General features: G+C 41.2%; 1 protein-coding gene across 4 annotated transcripts in view; it reads left to right on the forward strand.

The window, feature by feature from the left end:
• The window catches only part of ncoa2 (nuclear receptor coactivator 2), a 133,312-nt gene that overhangs the window by 89,236 nt on the left and 31,799 nt on the right, over positions 1-12,277 (forward strand). For all 4 annotated transcript variants that reach the window (XM_088919174.1, XM_088919176.1, XM_088919173.1 and 1 more), the window contains 5 exons: positions 2,807-2,984; positions 4,844-5,032; positions 8,848-8,949; positions 10,048-10,188; positions 10,571-10,718. In XM_088919174.1, the coding sequence (XP_088775300.1) occupies positions 2,807-2,984; positions 4,844-5,032; positions 8,848-8,949; positions 10,048-10,188; positions 10,571-10,718 (758 nt within the window). The remainder of the gene's footprint in view (positions 1-2,806; positions 2,985-4,843; positions 5,033-8,847; positions 8,950-10,047; positions 10,189-10,570; positions 10,719-12,277) is intronic.

The following is a 12,277-nucleotide window of genomic DNA, read 5'->3' on the forward strand; positions in this document are numbered from 1 at the left end:
TTTGCATTAATTGAAAGGGATATACAACTCACAACTAGAACACAATTAAGGTCTCAGACCGGAGAAAGCGTTATAGCCCATCCGGTCTAGCATCCAGTAGTTGAGTTGCTAATTCTAAAATTTTTTCCCTGTCATTTCTTGAAGGAGCCCAAAGATTGGGCCTCAGCCACCTGGCTATGAAACCAAGTTCTATGCATCTGCAACTCTTTGTGTAAAGTTTCCTGGTCTCCATCCTGCATTGATTCCAGTTGTGGCTGTTGTCTTTGCATCCTTGATTTGCTAATGAGTCTGCAGTACACCTCTGTTTTGCCCCATTCTGTACAGTTTTGGAGGGAATATTCTTGTGTCAAATCTCCTCTGTGTTTTGTTTTAATTTGAGGAAATTTAGCCTTACCCTGGCTGTGTATGATGATCCCCTGAGATGAGGAACTACTCCTGGTGCTTTTGTTTGAACTCTTTTGAAAGATGTATTTTTGTGGTGCAGTAACTAATACTGAACACAATGTTCTACATGAAGTCTTACTAGTGCATTGTAAGTCTTGAGCATAAGTTACCTTGATGTAAGCACCACACCTATTGCTATATAACCAAGCAATGTTTTCTCAATTGCCCCACCAAAATGTTTTGTTGAGGACATAAACTATGTAAATAAAAAGATATGTTTTACACATAGCTTCCTGCAGCTCAGACTCACCGATGTGATATTCATCTGGTTAGCTAACGGTATCCACCTTGCTAATCTCAATCAATTACAGTATATAGGCCAGGAAGAACAAAGACAGAGATCTAAAAGAGATTTCTGCGGCACCCCACTGCTTACACCTGCCCAGTCAGACGTTATACCACGTTAGATGACAGCACACTGTTTCCCGTTTATTAACCAATTCTTGATCCATGTGCATACTGTACTTTAGTTCAAAATCCTTGAACATAATTTCTTGCTTTTGGTTGAAGAACCTTTTTTTTTCGTTGTATCTCTGCTTAAATAGTATTCATAAACTGTCAACATTGCTTGTTTGAAGAATTCTGTTAAGTTAAAACTTAAAATACTCCCTATGGAGATCTGTGTCTCTTGAATTGTTTTTCAGAATTATTTTCGCTACTGGTTCTATAACCGTACCAGTCACGGGAGTCTTCTTCCGTTTTTCTCCTTTCATTTTATCCCCCTTTTTACATTTCCTGAAGTCCAATTAAAGGTGCGTAGTGGCTACACAAGTAAAGTATACTGATGCCAGTATCTAATAGTTTTTTAACTCGTCCCTTAATATTTTAATATCCAAATGTGATGTTGAGATAGTTTCGTAAATAGATTTATGATTAATTCAACTATGATTGTTTACTTGAAGTAAACCAGTAACATTAATGATCAAAATAGAAATATTGTTAGGTTTTAGCTATACTAGTCCTGATCATTGAAGAAATCGGCCTAAAACATGCAGAGAACCTATCGATTCATATTACAGGAAGAAAATGGCAGTGTTGATCAGATTGTTCGAAAATCTGGTGCGGAAACATTTTAAAGTTTAAAACATTTTACTACATTTTAAGTTTGTGTTTTTAAGTTTTTCTGTTTTAAATGGTATTTGTTTTTATCTAACATTTTAAAAGAGTGTCCAATGACCACTTAATTCTGAGCCTTTCAGGTAGTCAGATGTTCCAAATCCAGTGCAGACCAGTACAACAGTACAAAAATTGCATAGCATTAAGACTCATGAGGTTGCCGTTCAGATAAATACCTGTGTTTTTGGTCACCTCCTTCATGGCGCTTCGACACTGCTGTGCCCGATTTGCTTTCTTTGAAACTGTCAGGGTGTTTTCACTGTGCGCTGTTGGACAGCAGAAATGCTCTGCCTGCTTTGTGAAACTTGTGAAACAAAGAGATCCATTCAAACCACGACACAGACATGCCAATAAAAATGTGTGCTGTTAACTCCGGTGTGAAGAAGAGCTTAAAACATGTCATAAACATTAAGCGCTTGCATTGTATATTGTATATTGTATATTGTTGAAAGCCAACAATGAGTTTTAATGTGTGAATTCTTAAAGTCACAATCTGCTCAATACCAAACCTCTTAGTGCCTTTCACAGCATCGCACAAACTGTCTACTGTGGACTTGACCCTGCAGTTCCCAGAGGGACAAGCATAACTAAAAGTTACAAAAATAATTTGTTCATTAATGTTCGATTTGTACAAAACAGAACTGTTCACATTTAAAAACACAATTGTAAACGCATAGTGGTGAGGTCCAAGATGCAAACCTTACTCTTCAGCTACGGCATAATTTTTATTTTTCAAGATATGAATTTAATATCCTGCATATACTGTATATTTTTGTTACGGCTATTCTGTGTTATTTAATGTTCAACTACTCCAAGTAAATCGGATCAGTTTCATTGTGTTTATCTCTCTGTACTGTTTGCTGTTTTATGGGTGTTCAACAGAGGGGCGCAGTTTGTTAGAATAGTAGCTCACATTCAGAGCCTAAGTAGCTAACCCTTTAGGGCAGAGAAGTCAATGCAGACTCAGAGAATTAAGAAATGTTTTGAAATGCAGTATCACTGAGATGGCAGAATCATGATGACCTAAACTAATCACAGGAACAAAAGCTGAAAGTCTGTACTTTTGCCTCATAGGTCTTTTGATGTGAAATACAAATTTCATTAGTACACAGCAAAAATGACACATCTCTTTTCACTGTCCCAATACTTAACACATTTTGCTACATGTGAAATCCAACCGGTTTAAAATAATGCTGTACAAGACAAGTTGGTCACTAGTGTTTCTTGTTTTTCCCTCTGTCTGCAGGCCTTAGATGGGTTTTTCTTTGTTGTGAACATGGAAGGCAACATTGTGTTTGTATCAGAGAATGTGACCCAGTATCTGCGGTACAACCAGGAGGAGCTGATGAACACCAGTGTATACAGTATCCTGCATGTGGGCGATCACGCTGAGTTCATTAAAAACCTGCTGCCCAAGTCCATTGGTAAGAACCATTCCTCATTTTATTTGCCAATTCCTCGATATGTCCCTCCAGCGTAAGCGTATGGGCTGTGGTAATTGTCTGCTCTTCTTTGTGTCATACTTTCATTGCACGCCAGAAAATAGATGAAGTGTGCATGCGTGCAGGAAGGTATTCTAATACTATCTTCTACATGCACACAGGAGCAAACAGAGACAGAGATGCTTAAAACAAAATAAGAAGAATGGTGCCATACTCAGCCAACACCGGGTTACAAGAGTGAAACAAGTTAAAGACTCACACAGTATTCTAACTCAAGCTCCTGCATAACATTCTTGTTCCATCACATCTTTTTTAATTTATTCAAATTAAGTAGGATCAACCACTGGTCTAAGAGGTATAGAAGCCAAACACCCTGATTGTGTTTTAAACAAATAAATGCCATCTGGCTTGGTGCTCCAAAAGAATGACAGGTGGTGTACTGTCTAATTAAGACTAATGTTAACAATTTAAAGTCTTAAATATAGAGGACTAAAAGGGTATTGCACGTGACTAAAACATGTATGAGAGACTTTCTGTTTCTGTTAAACCTGTCCTGCGTGCACCTGTTAAAGACTGGAGTTGGATTTGTGTAAAGGTTAGTCATTTTACACTCTCATGTGACTGTGGTGTGATTTTAATTTGTGTTAGCCTGTAAATGACAAAAAGAAAAAGAAATGCACACAAACTAGTCTTATTTGTCACGTAGGAGGGTGTGGCCTAAATTCTGTACCCACAGAGCTGCTAATCTAAGTTGAGAATGCAGTAAAAATAGCTGAGCAGATTTGGGGTATCAAACCTGTGTAACAAAGTAAAATATCAAGCCTTCGTTCCATTGTTTTTCAGTGGGATAATTCATTTACAATTGTTTTTATTTATTATTGCATTACTTGTTAGAAATATCACTCATTAAAATAATATTAAACTATTTTATAGCTCTGCAGAAGAGAAAATAGATATTGTTTATACATTGTGAATTATGTAGTTTGGATTGAAAATTGCTTATAGGTGCTGTCCTTCTTATGATTGGACATTAAACTGACCTGACTAATCATGAAAATCATTAAAATCTCAATAACTAATCAAACAAAACCAAAATATTCAAAGTGATGATTACAGTATTTGTTTGCTAATGTCAACCACGTTTTGGCTGTCAGTTTTTTGTCTTCAGCTTCAGATGAGTATTGAATTGAATCCAGAATCTTGCATATCTACAAACATGAAAGTGCTTTAGGTCAGAACTTGTCCAAGCCCAGCTAAAACACAGGGGATTATCTTCCTTTTGATGATCATTAATTAGGTGTGCCAGCACCTGCTTTCGAAAATAATACTATGAGGCTTTACTGTATTTTCTTTAAAGCAGAAAAAGTCCAATCAGTCTGCGTAGTATGTGGATTCCATATACACGGGCATTTTCCATGTGTAGCCTCTCGGGTGGCACAGTGGCGCAGTGGTTAGCATTGCTGCCTCGCAGAGCTGGGGCGCTGGGCTCCTTCCAGACCTGGGGTGCTGTCTGTGTGGAGCTTGTGTGGTTTCCCCACATTCACGTGGGTTTCCTCCGGGCGCCCCAGTTTCCTCCCACAGTCCACAAGACATCCTGGTGGGTTCATTGGCCTCTGGGGAAGTTGGCCCTGGCGTGAGTGTGCGTGTGTTTGTGTCTGTGTGTCTGCCCTGCGATGGACTGGAACCTCCCCTCCTTGCGGCTCCGGCTCCCCCCTGCGCCCCCGAGTTGTACTGAAGCGGTTAGAGAAGGGCTGCACGGGGTGCGCTGCTCTTGCGCGGTCAGGCCAGTGAGGCGCTCCTGCTGGCGGGCCCGGGTCAGCGCTTGCTCTCCGTCCCTGCAGTGAATGGCGTGCCCTGGTCCAGCGACGCCCCCCGGAGGAACAGCCACACCTTCAACTGCCGCATGTTGGTGAACCCGCACAGCGAGCCCGAGGAGGAAGGGCACGGCAGCCAGGAGCCGCTCCAGAAGTATGAAACTATGCAGTGCTTCGCTGTGTCTGAACCAAAGTCCATCAGAGAAGAAGGTGAAGGTGAGAGTGTGGCCATACGCTTCTGCCTTTGTGATAGTGTCGTTTGTGGAGGACGGCAGCGTCGACCTCACAATGAGCAACGGATTTGGGTTCGGGCTTGACACTTTTGCCGTTTTATCTTTTAAATGATGATGTCCCTTCAGGACACGCGAAGGAGCTGTTTTCATTAGATAAATCAAAAACACAAGAACAAACTCATTTCGCATCTGGTTTTGATTCCTCTGAAGTTCGGTCCTGAGATCGGAAACCTCTGAAGTTGGTTGACCGAGGGAAGTGTGTGTGGACCTGTAGGTGGAGCTCTTCCCCCTGGATGAGAATTTCCAAATCAGAACCCCACTGGCCGAGGACATTGTGCTGTTAAAGGTGCTGCCCTGGCTAGGATGGGACATTAAACCGACCTTCTGACTGATCATTAAAATCATTGCAATCTGCCTTTCGCTCAATCATTAATCACTAAAAATCTCATGTATTACATTTGTTTTGTAGTAAATTGGTATATACAATACTGCTAAATAATGTAATTTTCAAATGTTTTTAAGAAATTATATTTATAAATAAGGTATAATATATCTTTTGAAGTCATTTCTCCATTCTAATCTGGAGCTGCACAATTAAGCGTTACTTAAGCGTTAGAACACAGAAAGAGTGAACTACCATTCAGTTCAGTCATTTCATTTTATGTCAAGAAAATATTGACTCTTACATTTAAACACATTCAAAATTCAAATAACTGGAAAGTGTTATTTCTCTTAATAACAAAAAATCAAAATAATAAATATTAGAATTTACAGATTCCTTATCTGCAAGCCTTGTGAAAGTTTGGGGTGCCAAATCATTGGCCTCTTACTTGCATTTTATAGCATAAATGACCCACAAATGACACCTTCCTGCACATTTTATGTTTTCAGCTACTACCAGGCCCAATCACAGCAAAAGATAACTCCACAATTGGAGCCCTAAGCTACACTTGCAGTCTCTCAAAACTTGAATACTATATTGGCCTTTTCCCGTGTTTTAGCAATGACTACAGCACGTCGCTTTTTCTCAGCTGCCTCAGCCTCTCTTTTTTCCTCTGGTTTTCCCTCATACAGCAAAGCGAAGACTTGATTATGTTTCACGGGCTCAGAGGTCCTTCAGGAAAAAGACCAAATTAAATGCCTTTAATACCCTGTGAGAGGAAAGCTCATCGCGAACTGCGAGCCTCATCACACAGAAAGCAAGCAAATCAGTGTTCCCCTTGTCTACCTGGAAACATCCTCATTAGAACAGGGCAGAGGAAACAACTGTCTTTAGCTGACAACGTTACAGTGGGTAAAGGCTTCTCAAAGCTTTTGGCTCACAATATACTCCCTCTGTTTCTCTGGCCTGCATTGTCACAGCCTGTTTGCGTTAGGTTTTTGCATCTGAGTCACAGGAATCTGCATGTATATTCATTCATATACAATGTTCTGCTTATTTAGGTAGACATTTTTGGTCAGTTTTGAATGCAGAATTAAGGGTAAAACCCCAAATCAAAAGCCCTTTTTATACTGTGCCATAAAAGACCTGGAAGACTGTCATATGCAGGATCATTTTTGCAATGAAAGATATTCTCGATGTGGTTATTTTGCAATCTCAAGGGAGAATAGTGTTGTGTAGCAACTAGATGGTGCTGAAATGTATGTTCTTCATGTTCTATAGACGCTTGGCTCCTCTGCAGCCTGTTTAGAAGTCAGTGGATATGGTGACCTCAGCTTACCAGATGGTGATTTGTTGTCCTTTTCCAAGTCAGAAATCCACTACAGAAGTCTTTACAGTTGCTCAATATATAGCAGTCATCTTTTGCTTAACCATTTCTGTCCAGAACGTTTGTTTTTGTGCAAAAAGTAAGAAGTGCTCATTTATGGTAGGCCACTGTTCAGATCTGGTTTTTTGGGAAACAAACTCTGGCACGTGTCCATCTCCATTCTGCAGTCTCTTGTGAGTCTAAAGGCTCTTCAGCAGAAACATTGTGTCTTTCTACTTCTCAGCATAGAATTAGTAAGTCCCAACAGACCTTTAAGGTTTTGTTAAGATAACTTCTGCTTAGTCTTATTGTAGCGTTCCTTGCCTCTAATTTCACTTCAACTGCAGTCACAACACAGATATCAAATGAAAATTGCCGATACTTTTTCATACTAGTTCAGCATGCAGTGCATTTATTTTAAAATGGCTCTTGTTTTAACTTCTTGTCTTCTTATGTTGTTAAAGGGCATTGTTTCATAGTAGCATTTTACCCTTTAAAACATTTCGGATTTCATTACGGCGTGGGAAATTAAGAGTACTTAACTTGCTATTTATATGTCCTTCAAGACAAGACCAGTCCTGACTGTGAATGTCCCTTAGAATTTACTCTTTATTTACACCTTTTTGAAAATAATCAACAAGAGTTCAGCTGTCTGTTTTTCAATAGTTTGAGTAAATGATTTAAGTTAACGATTAACACTTAGTAACAGAGGACAGAAGCATCTCCGCACTTTATGGCAATTTGCTCTAGGATTTTTCTTCATTTCTGTGGCTGGGATTTGACTTAGTGGTGGTTTTCACGAGTTCTGGAAACGCATTAAGCCTGCATCTGATGTTGGCGAAAGGCAGAGAAAATACACTTACATCCCTTTTTCTCTGGAAGCCGCAATAGGGAAAGGAAAGTAGTTTGTAATTGGAAGGCTTGGGTCTTGTTTTTTTGGCCAGTTCCGTTTTAACGTCTTGCCAGGTTCTCTCCCACACTCCCCTCCTGGCTTTGAAGCCTCTCGGGGCCGGCCGCCAGGTATCAGTGTGAAGAAGCATGCAAGGTGCTCTCGGGGACGCAGCCAGCAAATTTCAAAACACCCGCCAGGGGTTCACCGCCTGGCACTCGCACAGCTGCTGAAAAGAGGCTGAGTCAGCTGAGGAAAAAGATCAGATGTTTGCATTTCTCTGAACCAAAACACCGTTTGTGAGTGATCTGAAGTAAGGAGGGCGGGGACTGAAGTGCTTGGCAAGAAACTCCAGGAACTGCTGGACCCTCTGCTGAGTTCTGTTTTCAAGAGGGCTGTCAAGTAGAAAGGTTTCTTTTTTGTACTCTGTGGCTCTGGACTCGGTCACCTGTTGAGAATGGTGTGATAGACAGGGGGACGTAGTGAGAGAAAGTTCCAAAGCCATGTTCCATCTTTTTACCACTGTCCTCCCTTTCATTTATTGTTAGCACACACCTCTGAAGCAATTTTTCTGCCGTCTTAAAAACAAAGGCTTTCTTTTTTGTAATCCCTAGACGATACAGAAACGTTGAGACAGGTTGTTTTTTTTTCCCAACAGCGATGACACTGTACGGGATTGTAGGTTGTCATTCTGTCGGCAGGTGTTCTGACTTGTAATCGGCTCCTTCAAGAAAGAAAAATGCCGTGAAGGTGGCTGCTGTGATGTCTGTGTCCATGAGATCCACACACAGTTTTATGCAAACGTTTGGGCACCCCTGGCCGAATTACATGTTTTGTTGATTTTAAAAGTGAAAAGAAGTTAGCACAGCCTCTGCAACGAACAAACTTAAACTTGACATGTTTCTGCAAATATTAATGCACGGTTACTATTTATTTGCTAAATTTAACAGATTGAAAAAAATAAAACAGTAAATGTGGCGTGTGCAAAAGTTTGGTCCACTAGTGTTATTTTTTTGTAAGGTCTCAGAACTTAATTGACTCGTTAGGCCTTAATCTAAGTCAGGTGATGACAATTCCAGAGCTTCATGAAGCGTCTGAACAAGTGAGAGGGGCTGAATAGCATGTTCTTATTTTTAACTTATGTTCTTCTGTACCTTGCAGATTTCCAGTCCTGTTTGATCTGTGTTGCAAGAAGAGTACCTATGAAGGAAAGGCCCATCCCTCCAACCCATGAGAGCTTTACTACGAGACAGGACCTACAAGGTACAGTCTGTGCACCAAACAGAGCCACAGAAGGTTTGACATCATAATGAAGGAATATCAGCATGTGGTCTGAATTCTGCTTTGTTCCTGTATAGAAGATAAGATCACTTTATACGATCACTCTATTGGCCATATACAGTTTCTTGTAGTAGGAATTTGTCTTTTCGCATTCCTCAACTTGCTCTCCATGAGACACACAGACAGGGAGAGAAGCTTGGGGTCAGACATTTATATGGCGCCCCTGGAGCAGTTGGGGTGAAGGGCCTTGCTCAGGGGCCCAACGGAGTAGGATTCCTCTGCCGGCCGCGGGATACGAACCGGCAACCTTCCAGCCACAGGAGCAGATCCTTAGCCACAGGGCCACAACTATTTATTTCTTTTTTTATGGCATAAAAGCCTCAAATTGCGGTATAAGACTTCAGTAAGTCTAATTGAATTCTGTCCCGAAATTAACAAACTATAAATATCCATCACCTCATTTATTTTCTTGTAGGCAACCTATTTATATTTACAAAACACATCACCAAACTTTTAGCGTTTTCCTGTGCATTTTATTTCAAATTTGAAGATAAATCTCATTTAAGTCAAAACCCTAATGCTGTTCCTACTGATTTAGTATGAGACAGAAGATTATGCCGTCTGAGGTGTCGGTGAAGTTTAGCCAAGGTAGAGCACAGCTGCTGGCACAAATGTTCCAGCTACACCTTGCAGGCATTTGTGCTTGAGTAATTTGGATGTTACAATGTAGAGGAAAATCGTTTGATGTTTTTTCATTGTTAAGCCGTACTATTTTTCCTGTGTGTCTAGTTTTTTAGGAAACTTATTTTAAATTTTGATTGAGCTTTCTTTGAAGGAAAAAAATAGTAAAGATCTGGGTGGTTTTTCCTTTGTATTTTGTAAAGTGAAAACAAACTTTTATTTTACCAGAGGCCAGTGCCTGCAGGATAGCTTTGCGTTCTCCAGGCAAATTCAGGGCATTAAGCAAAAAGGGTTTGTCACTTATGATCTCCCTTGTGATGAAAGTACTGTAGTAATGTGAGTGGTGGACGGCTTGACTTGGCGTTCCATCTGACAGACTCCGTGCCTTTCTGACTGTAGGCAAGATTACGTCATTGGACACCAGCCTGTTGCGGGCCTCCATGAAGCCAGGCTGGGAGGACTTGGTGAGAAGGTGCATTCAGAGGTTTCATTTACAAAACGATGGGGAAATGTCCTTCGCCAAAAGACATCAGCAGGAAGGTGAGGCTTGGTTACGGTCAGCGCAGATCGAGAAATAAAAAAACCTTAAAGGTGTTTCTCCAAGGGTATTATGTTAACAGATAGATGGTTTGCTATTGGTGGTCTTTATTGAGCTGGTAAAAGGTTAATATACCTCTTTAAAAAGTAGTATTATTTTCTTTTACCTGTTGGCATAACGTAGTTGAGTAATACAAATGTCCTTTTTGTAGAATACAGGAACGAAAGGGGGCTATTTTTCCGATGTCCTTGGAGAGACTGACATAGTCATGCTTTAGTGTTCTCCAGTGACGATTTCAGGTTCATTTTGAAATGATGTTGTGCACTCAGAAAGCCTGTGTGAGTCCTGCTCTCCTCATCTCGCTGCGATTTCAATCTTCCTCAGTCCTGAGGCAGGGGCAGGCTTTCAGCCCCATTTACCGCTTCTCCCTGTCGGACGGCACGATCGTCTCTGCCCACACGAAGAGCAAACTCGTGCGATCTCCGGCTACAAACGAGCCCCAGCTCTACATGTCACTACACATTCTCCAGAGGTGAGTTCTCCTGCCCCAGGAGCCCCCCACGTCAGAGCTGCCCTTTTGTGTGTGTGCGGGGGGGGGAGAATCTGATAGGTGTACACATAGAAATATAAACCGCTGGATAGGAAGGTACGGCCTGGCCTTGTTTACGCTAGCAGTCTTGACGCAGGGCTTGTATGTCGTAGCAGCAGACAACTCCAAGAGAGGAACACGTGCACACACTGGTGGCTTGGCCATGTGCATGGTGCTTGACCTGATACAGACATCCACGCAGGAGGCTGGTGTTTACACCAGGGGCACAGATGCGCTGTGCCAAAAAAAAACAACACATTGTTTGGGTGTTCTCATTTTTAAAGCCTTGGGGCTCGTATATAGACAGATAAAATGCATTCATAATTGTGCAGTAAATGCTATTTTGTTTCAAGGGAAGAAAAGAGCAGAGCAGTCCCAAATTTCAGACAAAGAAATTATTATAGGAGCAATTTGTTCAAAGTAGCTAAAAGTGACCAGCAAGTCAGTTGACTTAGAAATGGAATCTTAAAAGTGCTACTTATACCGTGTGGTGTTCCTGAGTCTGCACAGTGAGGTCTTTGTTCTTTCAGTTCTTTGCTAGTGCTCAGGCTTGTTTTCATATGTCATTAGGAGTAACTTATTGAGGGCTTTTTCTATTCAGAGGTGTGAAGATAAGATGTTTAACATGTTCAGAAGGATGCCCCCCAGGTACAAATATGTGTTTTTGATATAATGACATTTCTACACTGGGTTTATTGGGTTTGTGTGTATTAGGAATACCTTAGTTAGCTTTAAACTGTAAAGCTAGGTCTGCCTTATCTCTTCATGTGTATTGAACATGCCATGAAAGTTAAACCACAAGGAAAGAAGAGCACTATAAGAAGCTGAAGGTTTTACGAGGAAGCTCAGGCTTCCCTGCTGGCTCAACAGGAAAGGGCACTCAGCTGAGCTCAGTTTGAGCTCTGTCATCACGGGTTCGAGTCTGGGTCATGCCAATAGCCGATTGTGACTGGGAGTGGGTGGGATTTGTCGGCCAGGGAGATCCCCACAGCAGTCCGGGCGTGGCGTGCTGTCGATGAGGGAAGCTCCTCTCCTTTCCTCCAGTCAGAGCTGGACCTGTGGCAGGGGGCTGTGGCGCCTGTGATGTGTTTCAAGAAGACTGCCTTCGATTTCCTCCTTCTTCCCTGCATGTGGCAGCAGGGATCCTCACCAAGAACACACAATTCATTACTCCTAATCCGAGGAGTGTAAAAAAAACAAAGGGTGAAGTTTAGAAAAATATATAGAGATTTTTTAGATCGAAATCAGATTATGTGAACTAATTTAGTTCATCAGATTTGAAAGGAATCGGTCAGAAACTCTGTCCTCAATGTTACAAACAGCCAAAATCTTGTAACTTTTAAGTCTGAAGCCTGCATTAGTGTTTTAAAGGAGATCTGTTCCGAGTCAGAAACCTTAATTGGAAGCTAATTGGAAAGGTAAGATGTTATGGTGGACCAAGTTAAAAGAATTTGTGGTTCGGGGAATTCTTTATATACTACAGCTACCAGCATGAGGAGCTT

Source organism: Atractosteus spatula, chromosome 6 (genome assembly GCF_055471065.1).
Source record: "Atractosteus spatula isolate fAtrSpa1 chromosome 6, fAtrSpa1.hap1, whole genome shotgun sequence".
Classification (NCBI taxonomy): domain Eukaryota; kingdom Metazoa; phylum Chordata; class Actinopteri; order Semionotiformes; family Lepisosteidae; genus Atractosteus; species Atractosteus spatula.